This window comes from Dryobates pubescens, chromosome 3 (assembly GCF_014839835.1).
Source record: "Dryobates pubescens isolate bDryPub1 chromosome 3, bDryPub1.pri, whole genome shotgun sequence".
NCBI lineage: Eukaryota > Metazoa > Chordata > Aves > Piciformes > Picidae > Dryobates > Dryobates pubescens.
The window spans coordinates 44254373-44281214 of NC_071614.1; the positions used below are offsets into that span (position 1 = coordinate 44254373).

A 26842-nucleotide genomic window follows, 5' to 3' on the forward strand; every position below is an offset into this window, starting at 1 on the left:
TGCGGCTCTGTTCACAAGCGCAGGCGAGGTTTTGTTGCAGGCTTGCTCCCCCGCATCCAGCTTTCCCCTGCCTAGAGGGGGTGGCTCCCGGCAGCTTTCCCGCTCCCTTGGCCCTAGCAGGAGGAGGGTGGGAGGGGTCTTATTTCCCAACACTCGGGCAGGGCTGCTCCCTCTCTCTTTGTTTACGAAGAAGGCGTGGAGTGGGGGTATAGGACCAGCTCTCAGGTCTTCCACTGACAGGGGGGAAGGGAGAGGAATCATTGTGTTTCTTTGCTGACAGGTCAAGATGATGTAAAGCTAAGGCTCCCTCTGCCGACATGGGTTTTAATGGCTTCCTAGGCGCCAATAAAAGGCCTCAAGTATTTGTATTTCTCTCTAAGACTCTTGGGACTGAGTTCTGGAACTGTTCGTGCAGGTTAAATGACTTTTCTAAGAAGACTGTTGGAAGTGTCCAAAGCAAAGCTCTCACCTGCTGCTCTTTCAGAGAGGAATTCTCTCTTGCTGACGGAGAAGGCATTTCAAGCTGCGCATGATAGACTTGGGAGGCCTCTCCCTGTCTTTTTTGTGTGTGGGCTGCTCTCTGTTCTGCATCAGCCATACCACGTGGCTTGGAAGAATTCCCTTCCTGTGCCTTCTCTCCTCCTTTGCTGGCAGTATGAAACATCTCCCACCAAGGGACCTGCCCTGAGCTGGGTTTCTCAGCATTCCCACCATTCATATAATAAATAGGCTAGTCAAAGGATGAGAATAAAGCCAGGAACTGGAAAGGGAGGAATTGATAGTGACTGGTCCAAAGTAATACCAAAGGGATGGTTGTCGAGTTGCTACTGTAAGACAATTAATGATCAGAATTTTCAGGGAGAACAGTAGTCAGTGCTTTGCATTTGTCAGGACAGCAAACTAGTTCCATGACAAAAGGCATCGCAGACCTGTCTGCTTTGGTGCTAAAGTGCAGATAAAGGCCTTGCTTTCTCAAAAACCTTTGGTCTGCATGTATGCAGACCTTATCTATTGAACATATCATTCATTAGTGGCATGGGGAGAGAGCCTTGAAAAACACCAGAAGGTCCACCAAACAAGATACGGTCTTTTAGTAGGACTCTCTGGAGCCAATGCAGCTCGCTTGAAGGCTGCGGAGATGTACGTATTGTTCCCGTGTGGAATGACTCTAAGACAAGATAAATAGTTTCCTAAATGAGGGCTAATCCCCCAGATAAACCCTGGTGTAGCAGCTCACAGGCCTGCACTTCAGTCAGCATGCTCACTAACAGGTACTTTCAGAGATCTGTGGTCTCTTAGGGTCAAAGGGCAAATCGGAGCAGGTTCAAAAAATCTGAAGAATTTGGTATAATAGGAAGGTCCAGCCTGTGTCAGGGTGGAGGAAACCCTGCCTTCCCTCTGGCCTGGCACACATGCTGATGGCAGAGCTCCTCTGAGAAGCCAAGGGGCAGAGTGCTGGCCTCGCTTTCCTTGGGCTGTTAAGTATTTCTGTTCTCTGCTGCTAGCTCGGTGTTTACAGACAATGAATTTTCATTGGGTATTGCAGCAATTTTTAATCTCTTAAAAATCTATTCTGTGAAACCTGGAGAGCAAAATGCTGCCATATTTCTAGTGTGTGCATCCTTACTGACTTAATTTTGGAGGTTGAGATAAGCAGCCTTATGGAGTGGCCAGCAAGTAGGCCACTTGTTTCAGTGAAGGTGGAAGGGAGGTGGAGTCTTCACCCAGAAGCATTTGATTTCTCAATGATAAAACAACCTTTTGAAAGAAGCAGAGCATGCCTGGAAACTGAGATGTTTTTATTTTGCCTTTTTTCACCTTTGTCTCTGCTTTTTAGATTCCAACGTTTTGAGGCAAGCATCATATTTTCTTAACTTTTTGCCTAGCTGCAAACTCTGTTATTACTGCTAGTGTACTACTTAAACAGCTGCCCAGGTGTTGTTAAAGGTTTCCCAGGGCAGACAGCAGTCCTTTCTCACCCTTTCCTTGAAATCATCTGCTAGCAGCAGGCAGAGATTTCCCCTTTGTGAGGGGCTGTGTTTCTTCAGGTTGTTCTCCTTTTTTCCTACTTCTATACAAGTTTCAGTGGGAACCTGGGGGAACATTTGTAAAGGCAGGCATTTTTGTCAGCCTTTTCACATGGGTGATGCACACAGAGCTGAAATAAGATGCCCCATCCCTGAGGCCAATTAAGTGCTGCACAAAACCCCTTTGCCTGCAGGAATGCTAGGGATGAGCCTTGCATTCCTTAGTGACACCCAGATAAGCAGAGCAAGGAGGGAGCAAAAGGCGAGAATGGTACCAGGTTGTAAAGTTTAGGAGATGAATGTTTCTCACTGGCTGTGATCCAGGTGATGGTTAATAGTGAGAATATCCTGAAAAAAATCTGGAGAATGACTTCTAAAGCAAACAAAAGAAGTGTTTTGCAGGTCAGTCCACAGAGCAAGATGTTTTCCTACAGAGAACAGGGAGAGAATGCAAGAACAGGGTTATTTAGCCTGAGGTTTCTGAAAACTATGGGGTGTGTGTTGTCTGCTGTAGTAATGCATGCTGAAGGCAGTGGTGAAATCCCCTGTGGAATTTGTGATGAGTAAGAACAGACAGCAGCCGTCTGACATTGGCAGTATTTTATCCTGATCTGGCTTTGGTTTAATTAACCACGATGAACGGAATAGGGTTGCAGTTAGGCCAAGTATTAGTTTCCTAAAAGCTTTTGGTTTTATCTAAGAAACATTCCTGTCTCTGCATTGTGAAATTTCAGGGCAGATGCCCTTGTTCTGCATTTACTCTCTCTGTAAAACATCTCACATATCTGACACTGTGAAATTAATATTTGGTTACTACAGATCACTGAGCCCATGGTCTTTTACTCTCTGTGTAAATCAGGTGGTATGAGCAAGTGAAAGCCGAGTCTAATCATGAGTAAGAAGGGTGTGGTACTTCATGTGCATTAAGGGTACCCTCTGGCATCTGGCAGGGACATGCTGGGTGAGATGGGGTGGGATTAAAGATGGCTTCATGCTATGACTGGCTGGCCCTGAGCTGGGCTGATGCAGGTGCCAGGCAGAGCAGGATGGTGCAGGCCTTCTCAGGAGCCACTGACCATATCTAGCCTGGAATTAGGGAGGTACAGTGGACTGGGTTGTGCCTTCCTAGTCTGGCCTCTAGAGATGACTGTAGTAGTAGAGCCATAGTCATATGCAGCCCTGAAAGCAGCTGGATCAAAACAGATTCGTTTCCTAAATGTTCCTTACCTATCATGAAAAAGTTTTGCAAGGTGAGTGGAGGAAGGAGAGAAGATAGCTGAAGATCTAAAGGAACAATGGAGGACAGCAGCAAGGAAGAGATCATTCCCTTAAAGCTAAAATGAGAGAGGGGCTCACAGCCAGCTAGGATGAGCTGGCAGAAATCCTCTGTACAGAGCAGCAAAGGTTTTACTCAGCAGGCAGTGACACATGGAGTGAGGCTAAGGGAGGGGCAGGAAATAAGAAGGCAAATATTTGGTAGTTTCCGTGAAATCCCAGTCCAGACAACTTGGACTGCAACCTTGGTGGTTCTGTGTGTGATTCTGTGTGCACCACACTCTGGTGATGAGAACTACAGTTACCCTATCTCTGCATTCACGTGTTCAGATCATTTAGACAATGGGTAGCAACTACAGGGCTTCCTTACAACAGTTGTGTGACAAGCTCTGCTTTGGGGGTGGCAAGCACAGCTTGTGCTTCCCCATAAACGATTTGTGGGGGTTGGTCATTGAACAGAATGGAATAGAATTAACCAGGTTGGAAGAGACCTTTGAGATCATTGAGTCCAACCTATCATCCAACACTATCTAATCAACTAAACCATGGCATCAAGCACCCCATCCAGTCTCTTCCTAAACACCTCCAGTGATGGTGAATTCACTACCTCCCTGGGCAGCCCATTCCAATGGCCAGTCACTCTTTCTGTGAAGAACTTCTTCCTAATATCCAGCCTAAACCTCCCCTGGTGCAGCTTGAGACTGTGTCCTCTTGTTCTGGTGCTGGTTGCCTGGGAGAAGAGACCAATCCCCGCCTGGCTACAACCTCCCTTCAGGTAGTTGTAGACAGCAATAAGGTCTGCCCTGAGCCTCCTCTTCTCCAGGCTAAGCAACCCCAGCTCCCTCAGCCTCTCCTCATAGGGCTTGTGCTCCAAACCCCTCCCCAGCTTTGTTGCCCTTCTCTGGACACATTCCAGCAAGTCAGCATTTTCCTAAACTGAGGGGCCCAGAACTGGACACAGGACTCAAGGTGTGGCCTAACCAGTGCTGAGTACAGGGGCAGAATGACCTCCTTGCTCCTGCTGGCCACACTGTTCCTGATACAGGCCAGGATGCCACTGGCCTTCTTGGCCACCTGGGCACACTGCTGGCTCTTGTTCAGCCTACTGTCAACCAGTACCCCCAGATCCCTTTCTGCCTGGCCACTCTCCAGCCACTCTGACCCCAGCCTGTATCACTGAGGGGGTTGTTGTGGCCAGTGTGTAGAACCTGGCACTTAGATGTGTTAAATCTCATGCCATTGGACTCTGCCCATCTGTCCAGCCTAATGCCCAAATGAGGGGCTCTAATTCAGGCAAGGCCATTGGTATGGCTCAGCATTGGGGCCATTTCTCTTTAATATCTTTATCGATGATTTGGACAAGAGAGTTGAATGCACCCCAGTAAGTTTGCAGATGACAGTTTGCAGCTGCAGAGGGACCTTGCCAGGCTGGACAGATGGGCAGAGTCCAACATGATGGCATTCAACCAAGTGCCGGGTGCTGCACTTTGGTTACAACAACCCCATGCAGAGCTACAGGCTGGGGTCAGAGTGGCTGGAGAGCAGCCAGGCAGAAAGGGACCTAGGGGCACTGAACATGAGCTGGCTGAACATGAGCCAGTAATGTGCCCAGGTGGCCAAGAAGGCCAATGGCATCCTGGCCTGCATCGGAAATAGTGGGGCCAGCAGGAGCAGGGAAGTCATTCTGCCCCTGTACTCAGCACTGGTTAGGCCACACCTTGAGTCCTGTGTCTAGTTATGGGCCCCTCAGTTTAAGAAGGACATTGAGACTCTTGAATGTGTCCAGAGAAGGGCAACAAGGTTGGTGAGGGGTCTCAAGCACAAGCCCTACGAGGAGAGGCTGAGGGAGCTGGGGTTGTTTAGCATGGAGGAGGCTCAGGGCAGACCTTATTGCTGTCTACAACTCCCTGAAAGCAACAGAACAAGAGGACACAGTTTCAAGCTGCACCAGGGGAAGTTTAGGCTTGAGGTGAGGGAGAAAGTTCTTCACAGAAAGAGGTGGGGCTGGAGTCACTGTCCCTGGAGGTGTTCAAAAAAGGATTGGATGTGGCACTTGAAGCCATGGTTTCGTCATGAGGTGTTAGATATTCAGTTATAGGTCAGACTTGATGATCTCTGAGGTCTTTTACAACCTTGTTGATTCTATGACACTAAGTTGGGAGGAAGTGTTGATCTGCCAGAAGGTAGGAAGGCTTTACAGAAGGACTTGGACAGGCTGGATCAAAGGACTGAAGCCAGTTGTATCAGACTAACTGAGGCCAAGTGCTGGGTCCTGCACTTGGATCACAACAACCCCATGCAACACTACAAGCCTTAGAAAAGAGTGGTTGGAAAGCTGCTCAGTAGAGAAAGACTTCTGGGTGCTGATCAACAGCTGGCTGAACATGAGCCAGCATTGTGCCCAGGTGGACAAGAAGGCCAAGAGCATCCTGGCCTGTATCAGAAATAGTGTGACCAGCAGGACCAGGGAAGCTATTGTCCTGTGTGACTAGTTAGCACTGGTGAGCACACACATTGAGCACTGTGTTCAATTTTCAGGCCCTCACTACAAGAAATTGAGATCTTGCAGTGGGTCTAGAGAAGCTGTTGGTTTGGAGAACAAGTCATATCAGGAATGGCTGAGGGAACTGGGGTGGTTTAGTCTGGAGGAAATGAGCCTGCAGGGAGACCATGTTACGCTCTACAACGTTCAAGGAGGTTGGACTGAGATGGGTGATGGGTGTTGGTCCCTTCTCCCTCGTAAAAAGTGATAGAACAAGAGGAAATGACCTCAGGTTGAGCCAGGGGAGGTTTAGACTGGATAGTAGAAGAGACTTCACTAAAAGGGTTCTCCAACACTGGAATAGGTTCCCCAGGGAGGTGATTCAATCCCCATCCCTGGAGGTGTTTAAAAGATGCAGAGATGTGGTGCTAAGTGACATGTTTTATCACCATGCTTGGTACTTGAATAATGGTTGGACTCAATCTTTTAAAGGTCTTTTCCAGGTCAGTGGAGGCTTTAGGTATGATTTAAACTCCATACAGCAGGCTCTTCTGCCACAGAACCACTGAGTAATCTTTCTATTCTGCATTACATCCATAAGTAAGATCATTTCTACAGGCATTTTAGCTCCTAACTCAACTCATAGAATAGAATTAACCAGGTTGGAAAAGACCTTCAAGATCATCAAGTCCAATCTATCACCCAACACCATCTCATCAATTAAACTATGGCACCAAGTGCCTCATCCAGTCTCCTCTTAAACATCTCCAGTGAGGTGACTCCACCACCTCCCTAGGCAGCCCATTCCAATGGCCAATAACTCTGTGAAGAACTTCTTCCTAATATCCAGCCTAAACCTCCCCAAACTAGTTTAGAGTTAGATGTTACAGTGAAGGAGAGTAATGCAGGTGGAGAATAAAAAGGCCTTTAAGTGTTGCCTTTCTAACGGCAAGTAATTTTAAATAGTACCTAAAGAATTTTTGTTTTCAATCTGGAAATTAATGAAATTCCACAAAAGATTGATGTTTTGAATCCAGTTTTTGCTTTGGTTTAGGTGTCTGGTATCTCCTTTGGCTTTAAGGGAACTACTTGAGTGGCTGAAGGTAAACACGGGTGTTACGTTTTTATCAACGTGTAATCACTATTTGGGTTGTGATAACTCAGTCTGCAGGCCTTCAGAACACTAATGGAATGCATTTGTTCCCAGGGTAACTGCTAGACAAGTCATGCAGCTTTAAAATGAGTATTTGTCAGCTTTGGGTCTGTTAAATGCTGGCCCTTTTAGCAATGGCCAGTTTAACAGTGGGAGTTGCATGGCTGTAACAGAGAAGAACATTTGCTATATGATACCCTCAGTACTTGTTCTGGATGCTTAAACAGATTGTTGCAATTAAAAATACTAGATTCAAAACTGGCAAGTGGCTAGACACTGGTTTTATTTAAAAACTCCTAGCTGTACAAAAGGTAAACAAAGACAATTTAATTTTCCTAACGATGATTTAACAAAAACTGCAAATAGTCCAGTGGTATAACAACTTGAATTGACATATACAAGATCATTATTTAGCAATTAAGTCATAGAGATTTGTTTAGTCTCTGTTCCTTTTAGCTGGTGGGAGAAGCAGGCAGAGGGAAGAGAATTTACTTCACCTCATTCCTGACCTCCAGTTAATTTATGGAACAGATCTTCATCCAGTGTTTCATTCTGGTCTTTGGAACGTGTTGACAGGAAGATGTAGCCCCCGATATACTCATGGATGATTTTGCAGTCTGCACTCAGACACGTGAAAGCGATGGACACGTTCTGATCGAACTCGATTGCAACCTAAAGAAAATACACATGGCAAAATCAGGGACAGAAAGAAGCTGCATCTGGCAAAAAAAGAGCAAGCGTGCCGTAAATACTGAGATAAAGCAGTACCTGCCTCTGCTAACTAAGATTTCCAGGTCTGCTGGATGCTGAGGGCGTTTGGCAGCTTGTTAATTTTCTGCTGTGGTAGAGCCCTCTTGTGGTCAGAATCTTTTTTACTTTTTGAGGAAGGCAACAAACCCTTGCTTTTAACTACCTTTTTTTCTAATGGCATATAAAATGAACACTGTAGAGAGCTGGAATGGCACTCCTATTTATTTGTACACTTAATAGTAATTAATAGTGTCCATTGTTACATGCTGACTTCTGGGGAAGAGGTTTTGATTGCCAGCTACTGTCAGTTCTAAAATCCAGCAAACTGAGCTCAGTTTCTAACTGGATTCCCTTGTTTTTTTTTTTAATGAGAAGGACTTAAAGCAAACCCAGCAGCTGTACCAGCATCACAGGCTCTCACACAGGGAGTTCTGCAGGAGAGCAATAGGGATTGTACCTAATCTCTCCTGGCTCCTGCAGATGGAAGCAGAAAAATCAGGCTACTTGAACTTACATCAGATCATGCTAGTTTTGCCCCAGAAACCCTCAATTTACAGAACTGGCTTCAAGCTTTTGAACCCAAACTCTTCAGTAGATTGCTGGGCAATGCCTGACCCTACTGAGCAGCTTTCATCAGGGAGCAACCCAGTATAAATCATGGAGGACCACATACACAGAGGAGCTCCCACCCTGGCCCTGCACTCTGGTATTTGAAAGACACTGAGTTCCTGTCTCCTCAGTCTTAAATAGAGACTGAATCACCACAATTTGGAGTATGGTGTATGAGGTAGACTGTACAGAGAGTTAAAATTATATTTTCACTGTAACAGAGCACAAACATAGTGGGTTGGAATTTACCATAGAGTCTGTGTTTCACCCTATCAAAATCAATGGCAACTTATAAAGAGGAAGCTTCATAGGAACTTTTTAAACTGGAGATCTTTTAGTTTCTTATTTCTGACTACAGACTCCATTAAGAAAAAATAGATTATTTAATAACATGTCACAACACATTCAAAATCTTTTCACAATGAGGTTTAAAGAGATGTTCTGAAAGCACTTTCCAGTATCTGAAATACAGTGACTGAATGCAGAGATACATTCCAGTTTTACCTGGCGTATTTCCCAGTTCACATTCCACTGCTTCATGTTGGAGAACCTCCACGTAGTGATAGGATCTCCTGTGGCTATATCAATTCGTATGAGTCTGTTATAGGACACCCCAAGCACATCATCCTTCTTGCTTCCCTTAAATCTGAAAAAACAACCACAACCTTATGAGCAGATCTGGTATGCAGGAAAAACATTTCACCTGCCCTCTGAAAGTTGCAGAACATGTGTGACACATCACAATGGCCTGGGATTGAGGAGACCTTGGACCCTTCTTTACAGAACAGTATTTTATTATAAAGCACAAAATGTAGGCTGGCAAACCATGGCATAAGATGGAAAACAACCAGGGAAGTAGATTTCTGCTAAAATACATTGTTCTGCCAAAGCATAAGAATTTGATTATATTTTTACTGGAAAAATGTCCAAAATAATTTTCCTTGCTTTATTTCACTGATGTTGAAACATGCTCTTCTAGTTGGGAGTTGGGAATAGAGTTGGGAATAGCTAGGAAAAGATTACTCCACTAAAGAAATATTCTTCCTCTACTTTCATTCTGAAGGATGGAAGAAACCTCATCTATCTGCTGTTAATATTTTCAGTATTTTTGATCCTGTTTCTGAACCTTCTGTCTTTGAAGCTGTCCCATGGGGAAAGAACACGACCTGGACCAAAATCTGTGCTTTAACTTAATGCCCCCACTGAGATACTACCTATCAGTTTGCAGAAATTCACCAAAAAGAGTTTTGCTTAAGCTGCAGAGGGACCTCGACCGACTGGACAGATGGGCAGAGTCTAATGGCATGGCATTTAACAAGTCCAAGTGCCGGGTGCTGCACTTTGGCCACGGAAACCCCATGCAGAGCTACAGGCTGGGGTCAGAGTGGCTGAGAGCTGCCAAACAGAGAGGGACCTGGGGGTGCTGATTGACACCCGCCTAAACATGAGCCAGCAGTGTGCCCAGGTGGCCAAGAGGGCCAATGGCATCCTGACCTGTATTAGGAATAGTGTGGCCAGCAGGAGCAGGGAGGTCATTGTGCCCCTGGACTCTGCATTGGTTAGGCCACACCTTGAGTACTGTGTCCAGTTCTGGGCCCCTCAGTTTAAGAAGGACATCGAGACACTTGAACGTGTCCAGAGAAGGGCAACAAGGCTGGGGAGAGGCCTTGAGCACAAGCCCTATGAGGAGAGGCTGAGGGAGCTGGGATTGTTTAGCCTGGAGAAGAGAAGGATCGGGGTGACCTCATTGCCCTCTACAACTACCTGAAAGGTGGTTGTAGACAGGAAGGGGTCTGTCTCTTCTCCCAGGCAACCAGCACCAGAACAAGGGAACACAGTCTCAAGCTGTGCCAGGGGAGGTTTAGACTCGAGGTGAGGAAAAAGTTCTTCACCGAGCGAGTCATTCGTCATTGGAATGGGCTGCCCAGGGAGGTGGTGGAGTCACCGTCCCTGGAGGTGTTCAAGGGGAGATTGGACGTGGCACTTGGTGCCATGGTCTAGTTGTGGGGTCTGTTGGGACAGGTTGGACTTGATGATCCTTGGGGTCTCTTCCAACCTTGGTTATACTGTGATACTGTGATACAAAATGCTGTTTAGGTATTGGGTTGGCTTGTTTGTTTGATGGAATTAAGGGTGACATATGGAGTAAAACATCTCTATCTGTGTTAGTAACTTGAATCGTGACAAGGGCTGAACTTGTGTTTTGTTCAGTTGGGAGAAGAGTCCCAGGCAGAATTCTGGCTGCAGCCAAGCAGCATGCTCTCAAGTGCCTCCCAGGTATGGCTCAGGAGTTGGAATATCTAAGGACCTGGTAGTTCACATGAGGCTACTGGGTTTTGGAAAACCCGAGAGTTTAACAGTACAGTTGCGGGCTGTTTTTTGTCACCTGGCCTCTGTGCCAAAGAATGGTTCAGGTTATATTGCTGATGATTCCCAAGTAGCCCTGGAAGAGGTATTAAGCAGAAATTAAGGAAGGTGTCTCCCAACTATGGCCATATAAATACTTCTCATTTTTTTTGGTGTTTCGTTAAGAATAAATAATGCAGGTCAGAACCCTGCCGTGTTCAAGGTGAATGTCGAAGGAAACTGCTGTCAACACAAAAGGACCTTTCTTGTGCTGACTGTGCTTCCAGATCCACCTAAGAAAGGGGTCATGTTTGCTGCTTTCTTAATGAAACACCAAATCAATTATGCTCAGCAAAAACCATTTCATCATAAAATACGATCAAAAATCCAGAAATCAGACCGATCCAACGAGCATGAGCTGGAATGAACAAGAATACTGCAAGCCTAAGAACACCAGCAAAACATGCATGTTTTGCACTTTAGTGAGTTTATGCCAATAAAGGATTAATCTTAGTGAGATGTTATTTCAAAACCTGACAGGTCACTATGAAGGCAGACATAATGAGCGTCTCACTCCAGAAATAAAGCTACTGAGTTCTACTGCTACAGAAAGAAAATGCAGCAGTTTGAAAAGTTACTAGAATTAAAAAAGGGATATGGGGAAAAAATAGAGAATGTTTCCAGAACAGGGAGTGAAAGATCTTCCTGCAAGTCACTGAGCATGAACACATTATGGCAGCTTGACATCACTGTGACAGTGTGATTACCTGACAATGTAGTAGGACAAGCCAAACTCGGGAAGGGACTGCCATGCTTGAATAAAACGCAGCTTGGCCTCCACTAGAGTCATCTGGGATACGTTTTGGTGGGCTTCCAGAATACGAGCGACCAGCTGGGAAACACAGGAAGAGAGGAAGGTTTCAGTTGAGTGGAGATCAAAAATCCCATTGCTTTCACTAAATCAAACATCATTAGCTCTGATGCTGTGTTCAGACACTTAGTCGTCACGGTTTGTACACTACAGAGGGCACTTGGGGACAGAACCTGAGGTACAAGGGCAGTATAAGGTCTCAGGTCTGGGTTTGTGCAGCCCTGGGTCTAGATCCAGCACACTGCTCTGGAGGCTCTGTTGGCTCTTCTGCAGCAAAAGCAGTGGACAAGAAATTTGGAGAAGGGAAAGGAGAAGCATCCCAGTCAAGAGGACAGGAAGACACTGTTGTTCAAGATGCAGACATTAACTTCCTGTCCTTAAAAACTTTGCTTGCTTACTCTGAAGAGACTTTCAGGGACAGCATTATCAGGAGGAGAACATGAGAGTGACTTAGGAGATGGTGTGGATGTAGGAGTGCTTGGAAGATGTGCCAAGTGTTCCCATACCCATTTTAAAGGAAAGGCCTCTTGCAAAGGGGCAAATGAGTATTGCAAGGTGATTCTACTGTACAGTTTTGAAATACTGCTCTGTCCAGCCTGCCCTGTAAGCAATCACTGGAATGACCGATACTCAACCATCAAGCCATGCTCAGGATACCTGCTTGGATTTGTATTTTTTGGTGTAACGTAGAGAGACAAAGCATTCTGGCTTCATATCTATGTTTTCTGGATTGGAGACAGTCTGGGGAGTCATGGTCCAGTTCTTCATCTTTAGAAACGAAAGGATCTTGTTGACCTCAGGATGGTAAGAGCTGTCGGCCATTGTTTTACCTTTGGAGGCTAAAACACAAGCAGCCATCCACCGAGCATATTGATTCTCCTGCAAAAAAGACAACTCTTTGATGGCTTTGGACAAACCATTTCTGAAGATGGCTGCTGCTCACACATCTTTCACTCTGTGATAAAACCACTCTGGATTATTCCACTTAATTTGTGTAGATGTGTAGCTGTCATAGGACTGTTGTTCTTCCCTAACTGGGCTCGTTCCAGCTACAGGGCTGCCTTTGAAGAACAGTTAAGTATTAAATTTTCAAAGAAGTTCAGTACTTTAGAACAGATTCTTCTGGAAACTTTATTGTGTGACTATTTTCCACCTAATGAACATTTTTTCACAATTTGGCTTGATAAGTTTCAATGAAAATAAATGGAAATTGAAAACTAATATAAGATCCTTATCACACTACCCTCATCTGAATGGGAAGAGTTCTAGTTAAGAAAATAGAAGCGAACAAACTCCAAGCCTCAGTACTGAAAAAAAAAAGCCCTCAGAACAAAGTATTACCTCTTTTTAATTTTTAAAATGTTTCTTCTTTCTTTTTTTTTTTCCCAGCAGCTTTACCTGGAAACTACCACTAAAAACAGAATTACTGTCCTTTTGTTTCCTCAACCACGAAGTATTTGTTAGGCCACCACATCAGTCTTAAATTTTACTAAACATACAGATAAACTCTCTGCAGCATCCTTATTTTCTATACAAATTCTAGGACAGGGCAGTGGAGCTTCTGGCCAATCTGCCAATCAATCTGGAATATAAACTTTCCCTTTTCTTATTACTCACATTATCACATCTTAAATATACTTCATTCATGCCATCAGCAACAGGAATGAGTAATTTGATCCCAAACTTCTTCGTTGCAACATTTACATCTGGTACAACTTCACATCCTAGATCACAGAGAATTAGAAAGAAACAGATTTATTTAATGGCTACATCAATAACTGATTACTATTAAAGAAAAGTGACTAATGGTTGGTTTTCTTTGAGATCAAGGACTAAGACTTCTAAACCTTAGGCCTAATGCGAGGTTTTTGATTCTAGTTCACTGCCTGGTCTGGCTTGCCAGGGTGACGATGCTCTGAGCTCAAAGAGCATGTTGATGCCGAAGAGCAAGGATGCAAGTACTCTCAAAACCTCAGCCTGATCTTAGGAAATACTCAAAATGGAGAGCAGCTGATGAGACGGACACTTTTGAAAATTTTACCCTAAGGGATTTAAAAGCCTGGATTCTGTTTTCTGAAGCAACTTAGTAATGACAATGAGACATATGTGACATCTACAACAGAGCTGGCCAGTTCAAGAATCCCAGAGAACTCTTGGGACCTGGTATTTCAAGTCAATGTTGCTATTACAGGCCTTCTATATTCATCTGGATTTATGGATGCCTACAATTCCCCTTGCTGTCAAGGGGCACCAAGGCTGTGAAATGCTTGTGAGGTTCCAGCCACCCTGGCTAGTTTTACCATGCATTTGTCTGACCTACTGGAGATATGCAGATTGGTATGCAGAGCCATTTGTTCACAGGGTTCAATGTTGTTTCTATTTCAAAGGTTTCTTCTAGGATGAATCCTAGGCATCACTGGCTCCCTGATGCTGAACTAATGAAGTCCCTGCAGCAGTAAATGTAGATGGATGCTATACATGGTGATGGTGTTTGCTGTGTGTACACCCATGGTTTCTCCTTGAGATATGGAAGTCCCCATGCATGAAACAAGGAAGGCCTAGAGAGGGTCTTGGAGCTGTCTTTGCACAGCAGTATATAGGCGCGACCTACGTCATTCTTCTTTGCTACACAGTCGCCATCCTCTACTACCAGTGTGCATTTGCCAAGGACAGAGGTGAGTAGGACCATTTAAGAGAGAGTAAAAATATTTGGAAATAAATGTGTCACACAGATCACAATTTCTGACTTTCTTTAAGTGAATTCATCACTACTTGGCATTTTATAAGCCAGGTCCAGATAATCTTGGTTTGGGCTAACCTATTGAATGCTTTTTGTTCAGGTATCTCCTGCAGACAGAGGCTGCCTGCTCTAGAGTCTCAGTAACTGAAAGTGTCTAGACTAAATGCTACTGTGCTTCCCTTCCCTTCCTGAGTCTTGCAGAGATTTACTCAGTTAACAAACACAACACAAAAAGGAAAGAAAGGAAAATTCTGTTCCTACCTTTTAGGTTGAGTTTCTCAATAGGCTCCCCCTGTGCAGATTCCCTGTTTTTAAAATAGGATATTGAAGTGTCTTTAAAGACAAACCAATATGGCTTGAAAGCTTTGAGTGACAGCTTCCTGGGCCTAAAAGGAAAAAAGAAATCACGTTTTATGTTGAGATGTACAAATTGTCATCACTCACAAATATTACTGTGGATCTCAAACTGCTTTGAGGTCACACAGACAGCTTCAGTTGAGTTACTTTTACTCGTGTCAGTTAAGTGGGTGGCAAACACTTGGAACCCACACTGCACCTAAATTACCCTGGGTATGGATGTGGTTTTTACTCCTCAAATCCACTGCTAATCAAAGCAATTCCCTTCCAACAGACCAATTCTGGTTTTTAAAGGAACTCAGTAACACTAATGTAACCCCCTAGCTTGTTCACACACACCAGAATTAGCTTCATTTTACAATAGATCCCTACCTAGATTTGCACCCATAAAACTAACTTGTATTCAGTTTTTGGCTTTATGGCTTTATCTGAATAATATCTAACACAACAAAATTCTATTCCTTAAGTTTATAGAAGCTCTGTAGTTTAAATTATCTTCTTCCTCTACGGCAGTGTTACTCTAGCTCCACACACATGGAGGTAGATGGATACAATCCTCATTTTAATTATTTAACTTAATTTCTTTTAACTGATTTCTTTTACAGAGTAAATTTTAAAATACCTACTTTGGAATTCAGAATAAACTGATAGATACTAATGGTCAAACCTAATAACTGTGTCAGCCCTACCTCTCTCCAGTAAGATAAAAATCATAATTAATTCTACTGAGAATACACTAACAAAGCCACTCTATTCCCCTAGCAGAGGAATGCAGGCCTCAGTTTGCTTTCACCTGGAAAGGAATCCAGTACACTTTCAACAGATTGCTAATGGGCTGGATCCACAGCTCCAGCATCTGTCATGCAGTAATCCACGATGCTCTGGAGGAAGGTGGTGCTCCAGAACAGCAGGGAAATAAATCCCCAGGTTCATTGTATTTCAGGAGAGAAAAACATATGTATTTTAATAGAGAAATGCTTCAAAACTAGCTACAAAGGTCAACAACAAAGTTAAAAAGTCCATTCTATTCACTACTTCTCTTCAAATCTAAGATGATGGTACAAAGAGTATACTGCTGGCTGGAGGACACTGATGTATTATGCCCTCTTTCTTCAGAACCTTTCTAGAAATCCTAGTTTAGAATAATTTCTAGAAAATGATGATTTTTCCATTTAAATTAAAAAAAACCCCATATTTTCAAGGCTGCCAAATATTTTGGCATTTAATTTCTCGATGCAGTGATCATTCTTAAAAAACAAGGGTAAAAACTAAGGGACTTCTTTTTTCTTTTTAGTTTAACAAAATTATTTATTAAAAAAAAAAAGTTGCTGAAAAAAAACACGTTGAAAGCTTTTTGTTGGTGGTTGGATGAGCCAGGGAATTACAGGCCTGTCAGCCTGACCTCAGTGCCAGGCAAGATTATGGAACAGGTCATCTTGAGTGAGTCACACAGAAATTGGAGGATGGCCAAGGGATCAGGCCCAGCCAGCATGGGTTTAGGAAGGGCAGGTCCTGCCTGACCAACCTGATCTCCTTCTATGATCAGGTGACCCACCTGGTGGATGTGGGGCAGGCTGTGGATGTAGTCTACCTGGACCTCAGCAAGGCCTTTGACACCGTCCCCCACAGCAAACTCCTGGCCAAGCTGTCAGCCCATGGCTTGGACGGGAGCACACTGCGATGGGTTAGGAAGTGGCTGGAGGGCCAAGCCCAGAGAGTGGTGGTGAATGGTGCCACATCCAGCTGGCAGCCAGTCACTAGTGGTGTGCCCCAGGGATCAGTGCTGGGCCCCGTGCTCTTTAACATCTTTATTGATGATCTGGATGAGGGCATCGAGTCCATCATCAGTAAATTTGCTGACAACACCAAGCTGGGGGCAGGAGTTGATCTGCTGGAGGGTAGAGAGGCTCTGCAGAGGGACCTCGACAGGCTGGACAGATGGGCAGAGTCCAACGGCATGAGATTGAACACATCCAAGTGCCGGGTTCTGCACATTGGCCACAACAACCCCTTGCAGTATTACAGGCTGGGGTCAGAGTGGCTGGAGAGCAGCCAGGCAGAGAGGGACCTGGGGGTGCTGGTTGATGGTAGACTGAACATGAGCCTGCAGTGTGCCCAGGCAGCCAGGAGGGCCAATGGCATCCTGGCCTGCATCAGGAACAGTGTGGCCAGCAGGAGCAGGGAGGTCATTCTGCCCCTGTACACTGCACTGGTTAGGCCGCACCTCGAGTACTGTGACTTGCTGGAGTTGACTTGCTGGAGCGTGTCCAGAAAAGGGCAACAAGGTTGGCGAGGGGCTTGGAGCACAAGCCCTGTGAGGAGAGACTGAGGGAGCTGGGGTTGCTTAGCCTGGAGAGGAGGAGACTCAGGGGTGACCTTATTGCTCTCTACAACTACCTGAAGGGGGGTTGTAGTGAGGCGGAGGTTGGTCTCTTCTCCCAGGCAACCAGTACCAGAACAAGAGGGCACAGTCTCAGTCTGTGTCAGGGGAGGTTTAGGCTGGAGGTTAGGAGGAAGTTTTACACAGAGAGAGTGATTGCCCACTGGAATGGGCTGCCTGAGGAGGTGGTGGGGTCGCCGTTGCTGGGGGTGTTCAGGGCGAGGCTTGACAGGATGCTTAGTTCCATGGTTTAGTTGATTGGGTAGTGTTGGATGATAGGTTGGACACGATGATCTCAAAGGTCTCTTCCAACCTGGTTTATTCTATTCTAAATGTTGTAATTCTCCACAATACTGTCACCCACCTAAAAGCAGCACTTACTAGTGTGCTAATGTGCTACATATTTGACTAGATGTGAATAAAAGTTCACTGTGTGAACAGAGTTGGCAGCATGCTGTGAAGATCTTTGCAGTCAGGTTCACAATTAAGCAAATAAAATTACAGTAACAAAATGTTGTTGTTCCTTTAAAAAACTGTACACTTTCTGTAGTTCCTACAGTGTCCTAGGTTTAGTGATTTGTTATGTATATAGGAACTCTTTCATGATGAATTATAACTACTGAATGCTTTTCAAAGCAATCTGCTCTACTGCTGAGCAAAAATAAACAATCCATTGTTAGAGGTGAGTAACTGACAGAACTTAAAAGGCTTAAATTCCCTTTCATCCTAAGCCACTTTAGTAATTTGAACGTCAAATAAAAATCCTATTAGAAAGCAATAATTAACTATTCTTAACAGTAAAACATTTTCAGGTGCAGTTTTCAGCTCACTATCTGCAAATAAGATTTGTCAACAGAAGGAATCTGATAAACATTTGTGCAATAGAAATCTCTGTCTTCCTTAAACACAAAGACTTTTTTGTTGTAAAAGGTGTTTACAGACCTAAGGTTGCTGCAGCTATTTAGATAACCCATAAACCAAACTATTACAGTGGGATCACAGGAAGTCCTTTTGGTATTAGGAAAAAACAGACACTGTGTTTGGTTAGAAAGGGGCTACTTGTTGGTTTCTTTTCTTTAAAAAAGAGAAATAAATCCCCATGGTTCCTTTCAGAAATTCTTCTCAGGGAGAACTGAAAAGTTTTTTCCAGTGTTTCATTGGCAAAAAACAGCGAAATGCAATTGAAAAGAAAACTGTAGCCCCTTTTGTTTAGAGATTATGATTAATAAGCACTAGGAAATATAAAGAGCTCAATCTTTGAATCAGCACAAGTATAGGTATCCCAGCACCCCAAGAGCCAGAAAGATTTGCTGAGAATCTTGCTCAGAAGCAGTGAGAGAAAGATTTGAAGAGGATTGTTAGGGCTAGTTAGATCTATTTGGTGTATTTGTAAATTTGTAACTGTAGGATCTGCTGTTACATTAGAATGAAAAACTCAAGAGATCTCTTGCACAGTTAAGCTTTTTCTTTTTTTGTGATTTGTTATTAGTTTTAATAACTCACCTAAATAGCCTGAGATTATCAGCAAGTTTTGGGATGTCTGTGATGTCCTCCTATCAGGAATAATTAGGAATCATTTTAGTACAATGCATTTTGTAATAGTCTGTTAACTCTGTTAAAAAAATCAGGAACTGGCAAGGCTCATCAGGGTTGATGTATTTGACACAGTGAAAGCAATTCTGGGATCCAAAAGGACATACCAAAATGTTATTTGTATTTCCACCTTCCAATGTCACTTCCAGATTAGAAAGTGCAGCTTCTACTTCATCTACTTCCGACTCACAGGTGACATCTTGTGCCTCTGATGACAGTGATAACTTGCTTACATGATACTACAATAAAACATCAATATCAAAGAGTAATACATTGATTAGCCACAGACAATCACAGTGTATGAAAATAGACCATTTGGTCTTCCTAAGCCTTGGACAACTGCATAAAATACTGCAGCACAGAAACATGGCTTTTTTTTTTTCCCCTCACAAGGGAAGAGGTATCTCCCCTGATTTCCAGAGCAATTACTGATTAACAGTTTCCAATTTTAATAGCCACTATTTGTGTTCCTTCATTGTATAGTTGTCCCTGTTCTGTGAGGCTGACGCTGCTAACATTTGCATCCCTAGTACTGTCAGCTGAAATTGCCATCCACATCAGGTGGAAACCTGGTTTTGTGTTCTGTAGAGGCAAGCCATACATTTCTTGGCAGCTTTGTTTACATTGAAAATGAAGGAATTAATTATTAATAAACATTTGTGCCTTATTATCTATGGTTAGAGACTAAGCCACACTAGGTCGTGTTGTATTTCTATGTACTCCGTTACATCCCTGTCTTCACATCACGCTATAGCTTATTTTGGCCTGTTGTGAGCATATATATTTAGGTATGAAAGAAATGTTCAGGCAAAACATGTGAAAGGATGGTAGCTGGTATGGGAAGCAACACTTGATAGTAATCCCCTTCAGATTAGGCTGGTATCAGTTACATCCTGGGCACCATTGGCTTTAGATAATGTCAGCAAATGGTTTCATAATTGTGTCAGTTTGAATAATGGTGTCTACTGCTACTGAATGCAGTGGGCTTAGTTGATGGATGCTGTGTATTGTTTCTCACTCAAAGAGCAGACCCCCAATCTATATACATCTACTAGCCTGGCCTCTAGCCTGTTCTTGTCCCAGCTTGTGCCTGCCTCTTGAGGAAACGAGTTTTGCAACTTGGATCAAGTACATGCCTGCAGTGCAGCGAAGATCAACATTTCTTCCTCTGTGCAGTCAATTTCTTCTAACAGGATGGCCCAGCGGGCTTGTTCATATATTTGGTTTATTCGCACTGCATCATACTGTAGCAAGACAACAATTGTCATTAATGACCAGCAAGATACAGATTCAATCAGCTGCAGCTCATCTAACACTGGGCTGAAGCCACAAAGGTTCCTTCCTTCTTCCCCCATCTCTGCCTTGCTGTACATTCCCATCTTTCTCTTGTACTAGCTCATGTGATTGTGTGTAGGGCCACAGCAACTTGCTGATCTGACAGAAAATGAATCAGAATTCCTTGGCTGAATCAGAAGGGGAGATGAAGATATCCTGTTTTGTGGTAGTAGGCCTTGGACTGGCTTAACCAAAATGTGAAACCACACTATGATGTGGCTGATATGAATGTGGCATTCAACAGCTTGCTACTGTTGAAAGACACAAACTTCCTCACTTCCCCTTTTCTGCTCTTGGCTTTTTTGGTTTGGCTGTGTCTTTGCACTGGCTTGACATTTGTCAGCTCCTGCTGTGAACTGCTTTTACTCATAGTCCATTGTTTGGATAGTTCTTGTTTCATATTATCTCCTTGGTTAGTAAGCTGAAGTGACTCACAAAAATATTCAAGCCCCAGAGCTGGTGAAAGGTAGCTGATGGGAGGGTAAACCTCAGAGCATGATCTCTCCCAACAGTGTTGAGCTATTAAGTTGCCTGAAGCTGTTCTGGGCTGATTCATCTTATGGCTCCATGGTTGGCTGGGGCAAGGAAGGGGAATGTTTGGGCTTCTGAAGCTGTGACACGTAGGTGAGTTTCAGTGGATTTCACCGGAAAACATGCTACCGAAACTAGAAAATGCCTTATCTGAGATGCCTGAAATGAAAGAATTTTACAGAATTTTCAGAAAATACAAATATGAAGGCTAAATCCTCCAAAATTCACATCTGAATTCTTCTTGATTTACATTTCTCAATGACCATGCTTTAATCGCACTAAAGGTATCACCCAAGCCATAGAAACCACTGGCTTAACATAACTACCATGACTGACTTGTAGTGAAAATAAAGGCAAATGAGAGGCCACTTAAGAAAAGCATTTAAGTGAGTTCTGAAGACTCAGTCTTCTTTTCAAATGGTTCTTAAACACTTTTGCTGAACTTTACGAAGGTTCCAAAGGTTCCAAACCAGGCAGTCACACTGAAATGAATTTAAGTGCCTGAGTGCCTCCGTGGGCTTTAGCCCAGAAAAACTCAATATTCAGTAAAGGGCAGTGGAAAATAAAAGTAATTTTAAAGTCCATTTTCACAAACAGAACTTACATCTTCACATCATTTAGGATATGCTGGTTGGTTTAGTTTTCCCCTTAATTTTTCTTGTTAAAAGAGAAGCGTAAAATAAACCATTGCCTCTGGAAATCTGGATACTGTTTCTGGTGCTCTTCAGACCTCATCTTTGTAATTAAGATCATGTTTCAGGTGAGGAATGGTGAATCAGTGTCTAGAGGGGAACAGTGTAGCCTTAGCTGAGGGGAAGAAGATTAATTTGATCTCTGAAGGGCCTGTAACAAATCCTAGCTTAAATTCTGTATCCTTGTACTATAGCTCTTTGATATGAAAGCAGACGAACAATGAACAGCAATGAAAACAAAGCTCTTACCTTTGGATTCAAATCAAAAAAAGTGTAGTATTTAAAGCGTAAAAGAAGTTGATCGTCTTCCAGAATGCCTTGTTCCATAAGCGATCGAGAGGAATCTAGCCAGCTGTGGAAGAAAACAACCCACAGATTCATGTGTACAGGAAAAACTCTCACACCGGCAGAGCTCCAGTGTAACGGTGAAACAGAAGTAGGAACAGACAGCTCTAATTCCTGCAAAGCTGAGAAAATGTCACATAACTTGAGAAGGCGCAACATTCATATGTATTTCCCACTTTCCTTGTATACACAGGATACCTACAATCTTCCCATTTTTTCCTCCAGCATTATTCAAAACATCAGGAGTAGATGCCAGAAACTGATTAGTAACTAGTTGTGGGTGACCTATGCCAGTAAGATTCTTTATTCTTGATCTCCAGAAAAGTGAGGTTCATTTAATTCAGGACAAAACCACACCTGTGATATTCTGAACTCTTGCTTTTCATTTCACTATTTAACTGTTGTATTGTTCTAGGTACTTCTGTTCTCCAGTGAAATTCAACAAAAATGTCAAAGTCACTAAAACTTTTATGTTCCACAGATCAAAAAATTATAATCCATACTTTAATGCTGGACACACAACCTTCTAGAACACTTGTACCATTAAAGCCCCTAGTGCTCTTTGTTCCTCTGTGGTGTACAATAAATGTCTGCTTGAGCATAATTCACTAAGTTACCTATTTGTAATGCCTTAGAGATTTACTGAATTTATCCACATGTATTTCCACTGTCTGTTTAAAACCTTTAGAGTTTCCTATCCATACTGTCCTTTAGCTGTGCCCACAGTGCTAAACTGGATTTGTTCATCTAACAACAAAATTTAGTCCAGAGCCTGCACAATTACCTCATTTGTCACTGTTAACCAAATTGCCTAACCCAAGAATGCTGAATAAGGAAAAAAGGTTAAACAGAGTAACTCTTTCTGAATCAAATCCTAGATCAAAACATGTCTCAATATAGCCATATATCAATATAGCCATCTTATGTATATTGTTTTCAAATTCTGCTTTACACTTGAAAAGCTGGATTAATGCTACTCTTGTTAAGCAAGCCAACAAAGATCTCAAAGAGGCATCTTACCCTGCGCTGAGTTTGGCTTTGTCCGCTAAAGTCCGAGGCTGGTACATCTCTGCCAGTGCTTCTGGAGAACAGTTGGTTTGATTGAAGGCGAGGATGCTGCAGTTCTGCTCAGTCAAGGGACTCTCACTGAACCAAGTAATTGTAGAAGAAGCTGGTGTCCCACTGACTGGGTCATAAACAGGTGTCACGGTTTTACTGTATAAACCTGTGCTCCCTGCAAGTTAAGAGAGTAATGCATAATTCCAGGAAGCACTGCCTTCAGACTTGGGTGGTCCACCACTTTCTATCATAAAAGACTGAACCTTTTCTTTTAAGGCAGTGTCCAGGCCTTGTCCTTTCATGGGTGAAGCGACCTCAGGGACAGAAGAGCTCTCATTCTGAGATCTCTCAGTTCTGCTGGAGGTACGAAACACATACTTTCACGCCTGTATTTCTCATTTTCCTTGCAGTTTGCCAAACTTGTTGAATATTCTAAGAGCGGTGTCGCATTTTCAGAGAACAGCAGCACATGACGTGTGCAGTGCCATTGCTGATCACCTGTTTCCTGGTATGGCCCTTCTCACATCAATGGAAAGGAAGAAATGTTTAAAGACAACAGAAAAATATTGATATAGTGGAGATTTCAATAACTTTTTGAAGCCACTGATTTCAGGCCAACCGTGTCTGACTACCATCCTCTATTTAAGTGGTCTCCCTGGGTTTAGTTGTGTAACAAAGAATTTCTCCCTCTTTTTGATTTTTGGGGACAACAAAATCATACTGATTTTCCATTACCTGATGATCCAGAACTCACTGGAGAGTTGCACAGGTTTAAAATATCTTCTGTAAGCGGTTCTTTGCTGTTCTTGTCTTTTCTCTTTTTCTTTTTGAGTGTGTCTTCTGATTGCTTCAACAAAGAGAGTTCTTCTGACCGTCTAATATCTACAACGGCAATTTGGGAAGTGAAGCAGGATGAAACATTTGAAACTTAGCAGACTACATCCAAAAAAGCCCATGGGTGGAAACAGCATTTGAGGAAGCTCCATTTTGCAATCTGAATTTTATTTTTAGCAGGTTGAAAGCAGTAGCTGTGGAAAATCCAGCAATTCAATAACAAGGTCAGAGATGCTGGGCTGTGAGAATGAGTTTTGACAGGATTTAAGCCTACTTTTATAGCAAGCATAGTTAACTGCATTTCAGAACACCAAGGAAAAACTCTCCCTAGGGGCCCTGCAGTTACCTTTGACCAGAATTACCTCAAAGAAATGTCTGACTTAGGAGTAAGGATGAACAGAAATGGAACCACTGTATTTGAATTTAATGCCTTTTATTATTCACTGTACTCATGCACAAAATTCTGCCTCGGCTATACGCTACTCCCTAACGCACTACTGATTCAGACATGGATTGTCAGTTGCAAACCTGGCACTTTTGTCTCTGAAAAACACTTTTATCCTGGGGTGAACAAAGATGTTTTTGACAGTATTCATTCATAAGAAAAGTTAAAGAGTTCCTGTACTGACTCAGTCTGGAAATGTGGGGAGAAATAAATTTGGCCAAATGTCAGTTGAACAGTTATGGCATCTGTTGCAGTTTGGGCTGGGTGCCCTCTGCTATGTGAGGTGCTTCCTGTGTCCAGAGGTCCAGCCCAGTGGGCAGACACAGGAAGCTAGGTATTTCCTACCATAATTCTTTGCACCACTATAAAATCCAGTGCGGGGTCTAGCACTTCCTCTTTCTTCCTTGCCGTCACCCAGTAACAGGGAGAGATGTCTCCCGGCCATGGGCCTGGCTAGGCCCAAGGCCATGGAGGGATGGGCAGTCTCAGATCTGGCCAGCTAAGATTAGCCTAGCAGCAGGAGAGGGAAGAAGGAGCCCTGGGGGTCTTGGGTGTACCCTCAGGTGGGGATGGGATGTTCCTGGGTCTGTTTTGGGATCTTTGTCACCGCGCTTCTGTTTTTCTGTAAACATTCACCATTTTCCATTTAAACTTTCCAACACTTTTGCAATCCATTTGTCTGAATTGTTATTTTTGCCTGTGGTGGGGAGGGGGTCTGCCTCAAGCCATCACATTCTTGGTAGCAGAGGACGGTTTCGGTGAGGAGGGGGTCTGCCTCAAACCCACTACAGCATCCTTTTAGCTGAGCTGTTACATATAATACAGACATATTATACTTTTCATAATCCACTGCTAGATGAAGTTAAAAGCTGCATTGTAGTCAGTATGAGGTAGCAAATTCCTTCTGAGGATAAAAGGTAACTTTTGGAGATCTGATTTAAAATGAGGATTTTAATCCCTGTTTTACCCTAAAACTAAGGGATTCTGAAGATTATTTGCAGACTAATGACAGGCATACAGGTCTGGCATGCTCCAAAACCTCATCTCTACTTGGAGGTGCTCCATTACTGGAAAGAGTGGAGACTTGGGAGACTCCTGGGCTTGTGTGGGGCAGCTGGGTATACCTTCACCTGAAGAGGTTTGGGCATATAAAAGCTTTGAACATTTAAAACATCTCTTTCTGAAGTGAATACATACAAGGAATACATCGAGTACCATTAATACTAGTGAAAACAGGTGATAAATCAGTTGACACCAGTAAAATTGCCTATGGTACAGACTGGTGTAGGAGATTGGCAAGATCAAGCTCTTAGTCAATGGCATACAATAAGCAGGACTGAGTCCTACTCAAGAAGGACAAGGATTCCTACAAACCCATCAACAGTCCTTTGGATTAGCCAGAACTCCTGCCGCTCGTAGGACACATTTCTGACACTGTTTGTGTCAGTCACAAAGACTGACTGACGTGCACTGGATACTAAAAACAATAGTAACTGTCTTTTGATCTTGAGTCAACCCAGTCAAATTTCTCCTTGAGCTAAGCAGTTTTGTAAGGACTTCACATCAAAACAAAGTCACTTAATAAAATTCTCCAACTTAGTTGCCAGAGGGGATTTAGCTTTACTTACTGAGAATTTTGCAGATGTCGCTGACAGCTTTGAATACCATGGAAGAGAAGCTGACTTTCAGTCTCACAGTCTTCATGTTTGGCAAGCGAAGGCGCAGCATTTTGTGCTGAGTAGTGAAGAGCAGCTTAGCATCTGCCTGTACCCCGCATTTATCAAGTGTCCAGTGAGTTTTCAGGAGCCAACATTTTTTTTGCTCCCACCAAAAAGCATAGTCTGACCAGTCTTGTGATATTTCTATGAAGACAGAAAATGGTTGGTAAAAAACTATGGAGCTAATAAACAAAAAACTTAGATTGGAAACAGTGCTCTGCAAAGAGAGCATTCATTACACTAAAGTGGCACCCACAGTTGCTGAGACCTAGACCCCATTTGCTGAATATTTGTGTCAGTCACTGGGAACTAACTTTGTTTTCCCTGAAAAGTCAATCTAGGTGCTGCCTGTGGCACTGCTTTACTCTTGCAGATATCCATAGGGAAAGTGCCTCTCCTGAATCTGGTAGTATACATGGTCCAATGCTGCTTAGATTGTGCTGCAATATGGACTACTAACAAGGCAACTTGGTATTGCAAGCTGAAAAGCCTCCCACGAAACCTTCTTTGCACCCAGACTTCTTTGTAAGAACTAACCCTGTCTCTCTGACTGCTACAGGTGGATAAATAGGGTATCTGCTACCTTTATCACCCCTCAAACTAGCCACCTATAAAATAAGTCTGGAAAGGGAGTTGAATATAGTTAGCTTGGTGCAATTATATTTGTCTAAAAGTTCTGTTTGCCCTGAGGTAGTATAGGGACAGGGTTCTGGCCACATGAAAGCCCTGAGTCTGCAGCAGCCACTCAGTGTACCGTTACAAAGAAGTGAGGTAGTGCCATTTCAAAATGTGCCAGAGCCTTTTTTTTGCAGAAGGAAAGCTGTGCATATTAGCTTAATAATGCTGTAAATTAAACAGGTTTTACTCACTGATTTGTTCTACTAATTTCAGCATAAGTCCTCCAATATGAAGGTCCCCTGTGACCCGTAGCATAAATTCCTTTTGTACCTCTTCATGTTGATGATCAACTGTCACCAAGAGCTCCCAGGAGTGAGACCCATACTCGCTTGAGGAAGTCATGTTGGAAAGGCCTATATAAGCTCTATAAAACCAAAATAAACAGACAAAAAACCAGTAATTTCCCTCCACTCTCTGAAATGAATGCACTTTTCCATAGTCTCAAAACACTTCTATGCTGCCACCACCTCACAGTGGCCTTGACTGGAACTTCAGACTCTGCTCTTGTGATTACTCTTGCCAAGGTAGGCATGTGGGATTTTTTTGTTTTGAGTGTGATTTCGCACACACCACTCCACCTCCACTCCTTCCCCCGCATCCAGTTTTACCGGGCTTTCCCCAC

The 26842-nt window shown here is 43.4% G+C and overlaps 1 protein-coding gene across 1 annotated transcript; it reads right to left on the reverse strand.

The window, feature by feature from the left end:
- Positions 1 to 7287: 7287 nt before the first annotated feature.
- On the reverse strand, positions 7288 to 26576 carry FERMT1 (FERM domain containing kindlin 1). The gene is made up of 14 exons (XM_009906880.2): positions 26412 to 26576; positions 25453 to 25686; positions 23281 to 23427; positions 22507 to 22720; positions 21391 to 21493; positions 19720 to 19827; positions 18691 to 18822; positions 18494 to 18543; positions 14515 to 14639; positions 13131 to 13237; positions 12171 to 12392; positions 11410 to 11534; positions 8801 to 8942; positions 7288 to 7609 (listed from the first exon to the last, which is right to left on the reverse strand). The coding sequence occupies exons 1-14, from the start codon at positions 26560 to 26562 to the stop codon at positions 7436 to 7438; spliced, it is 2034 nt and encodes a 677-aa protein (XP_009905182.2). The 5' UTR covers positions 26563 to 26576; the 3' UTR covers positions 7288 to 7435.
- Between the last annotated feature and the right edge of the window lie 266 nt (positions 26577 to 26842).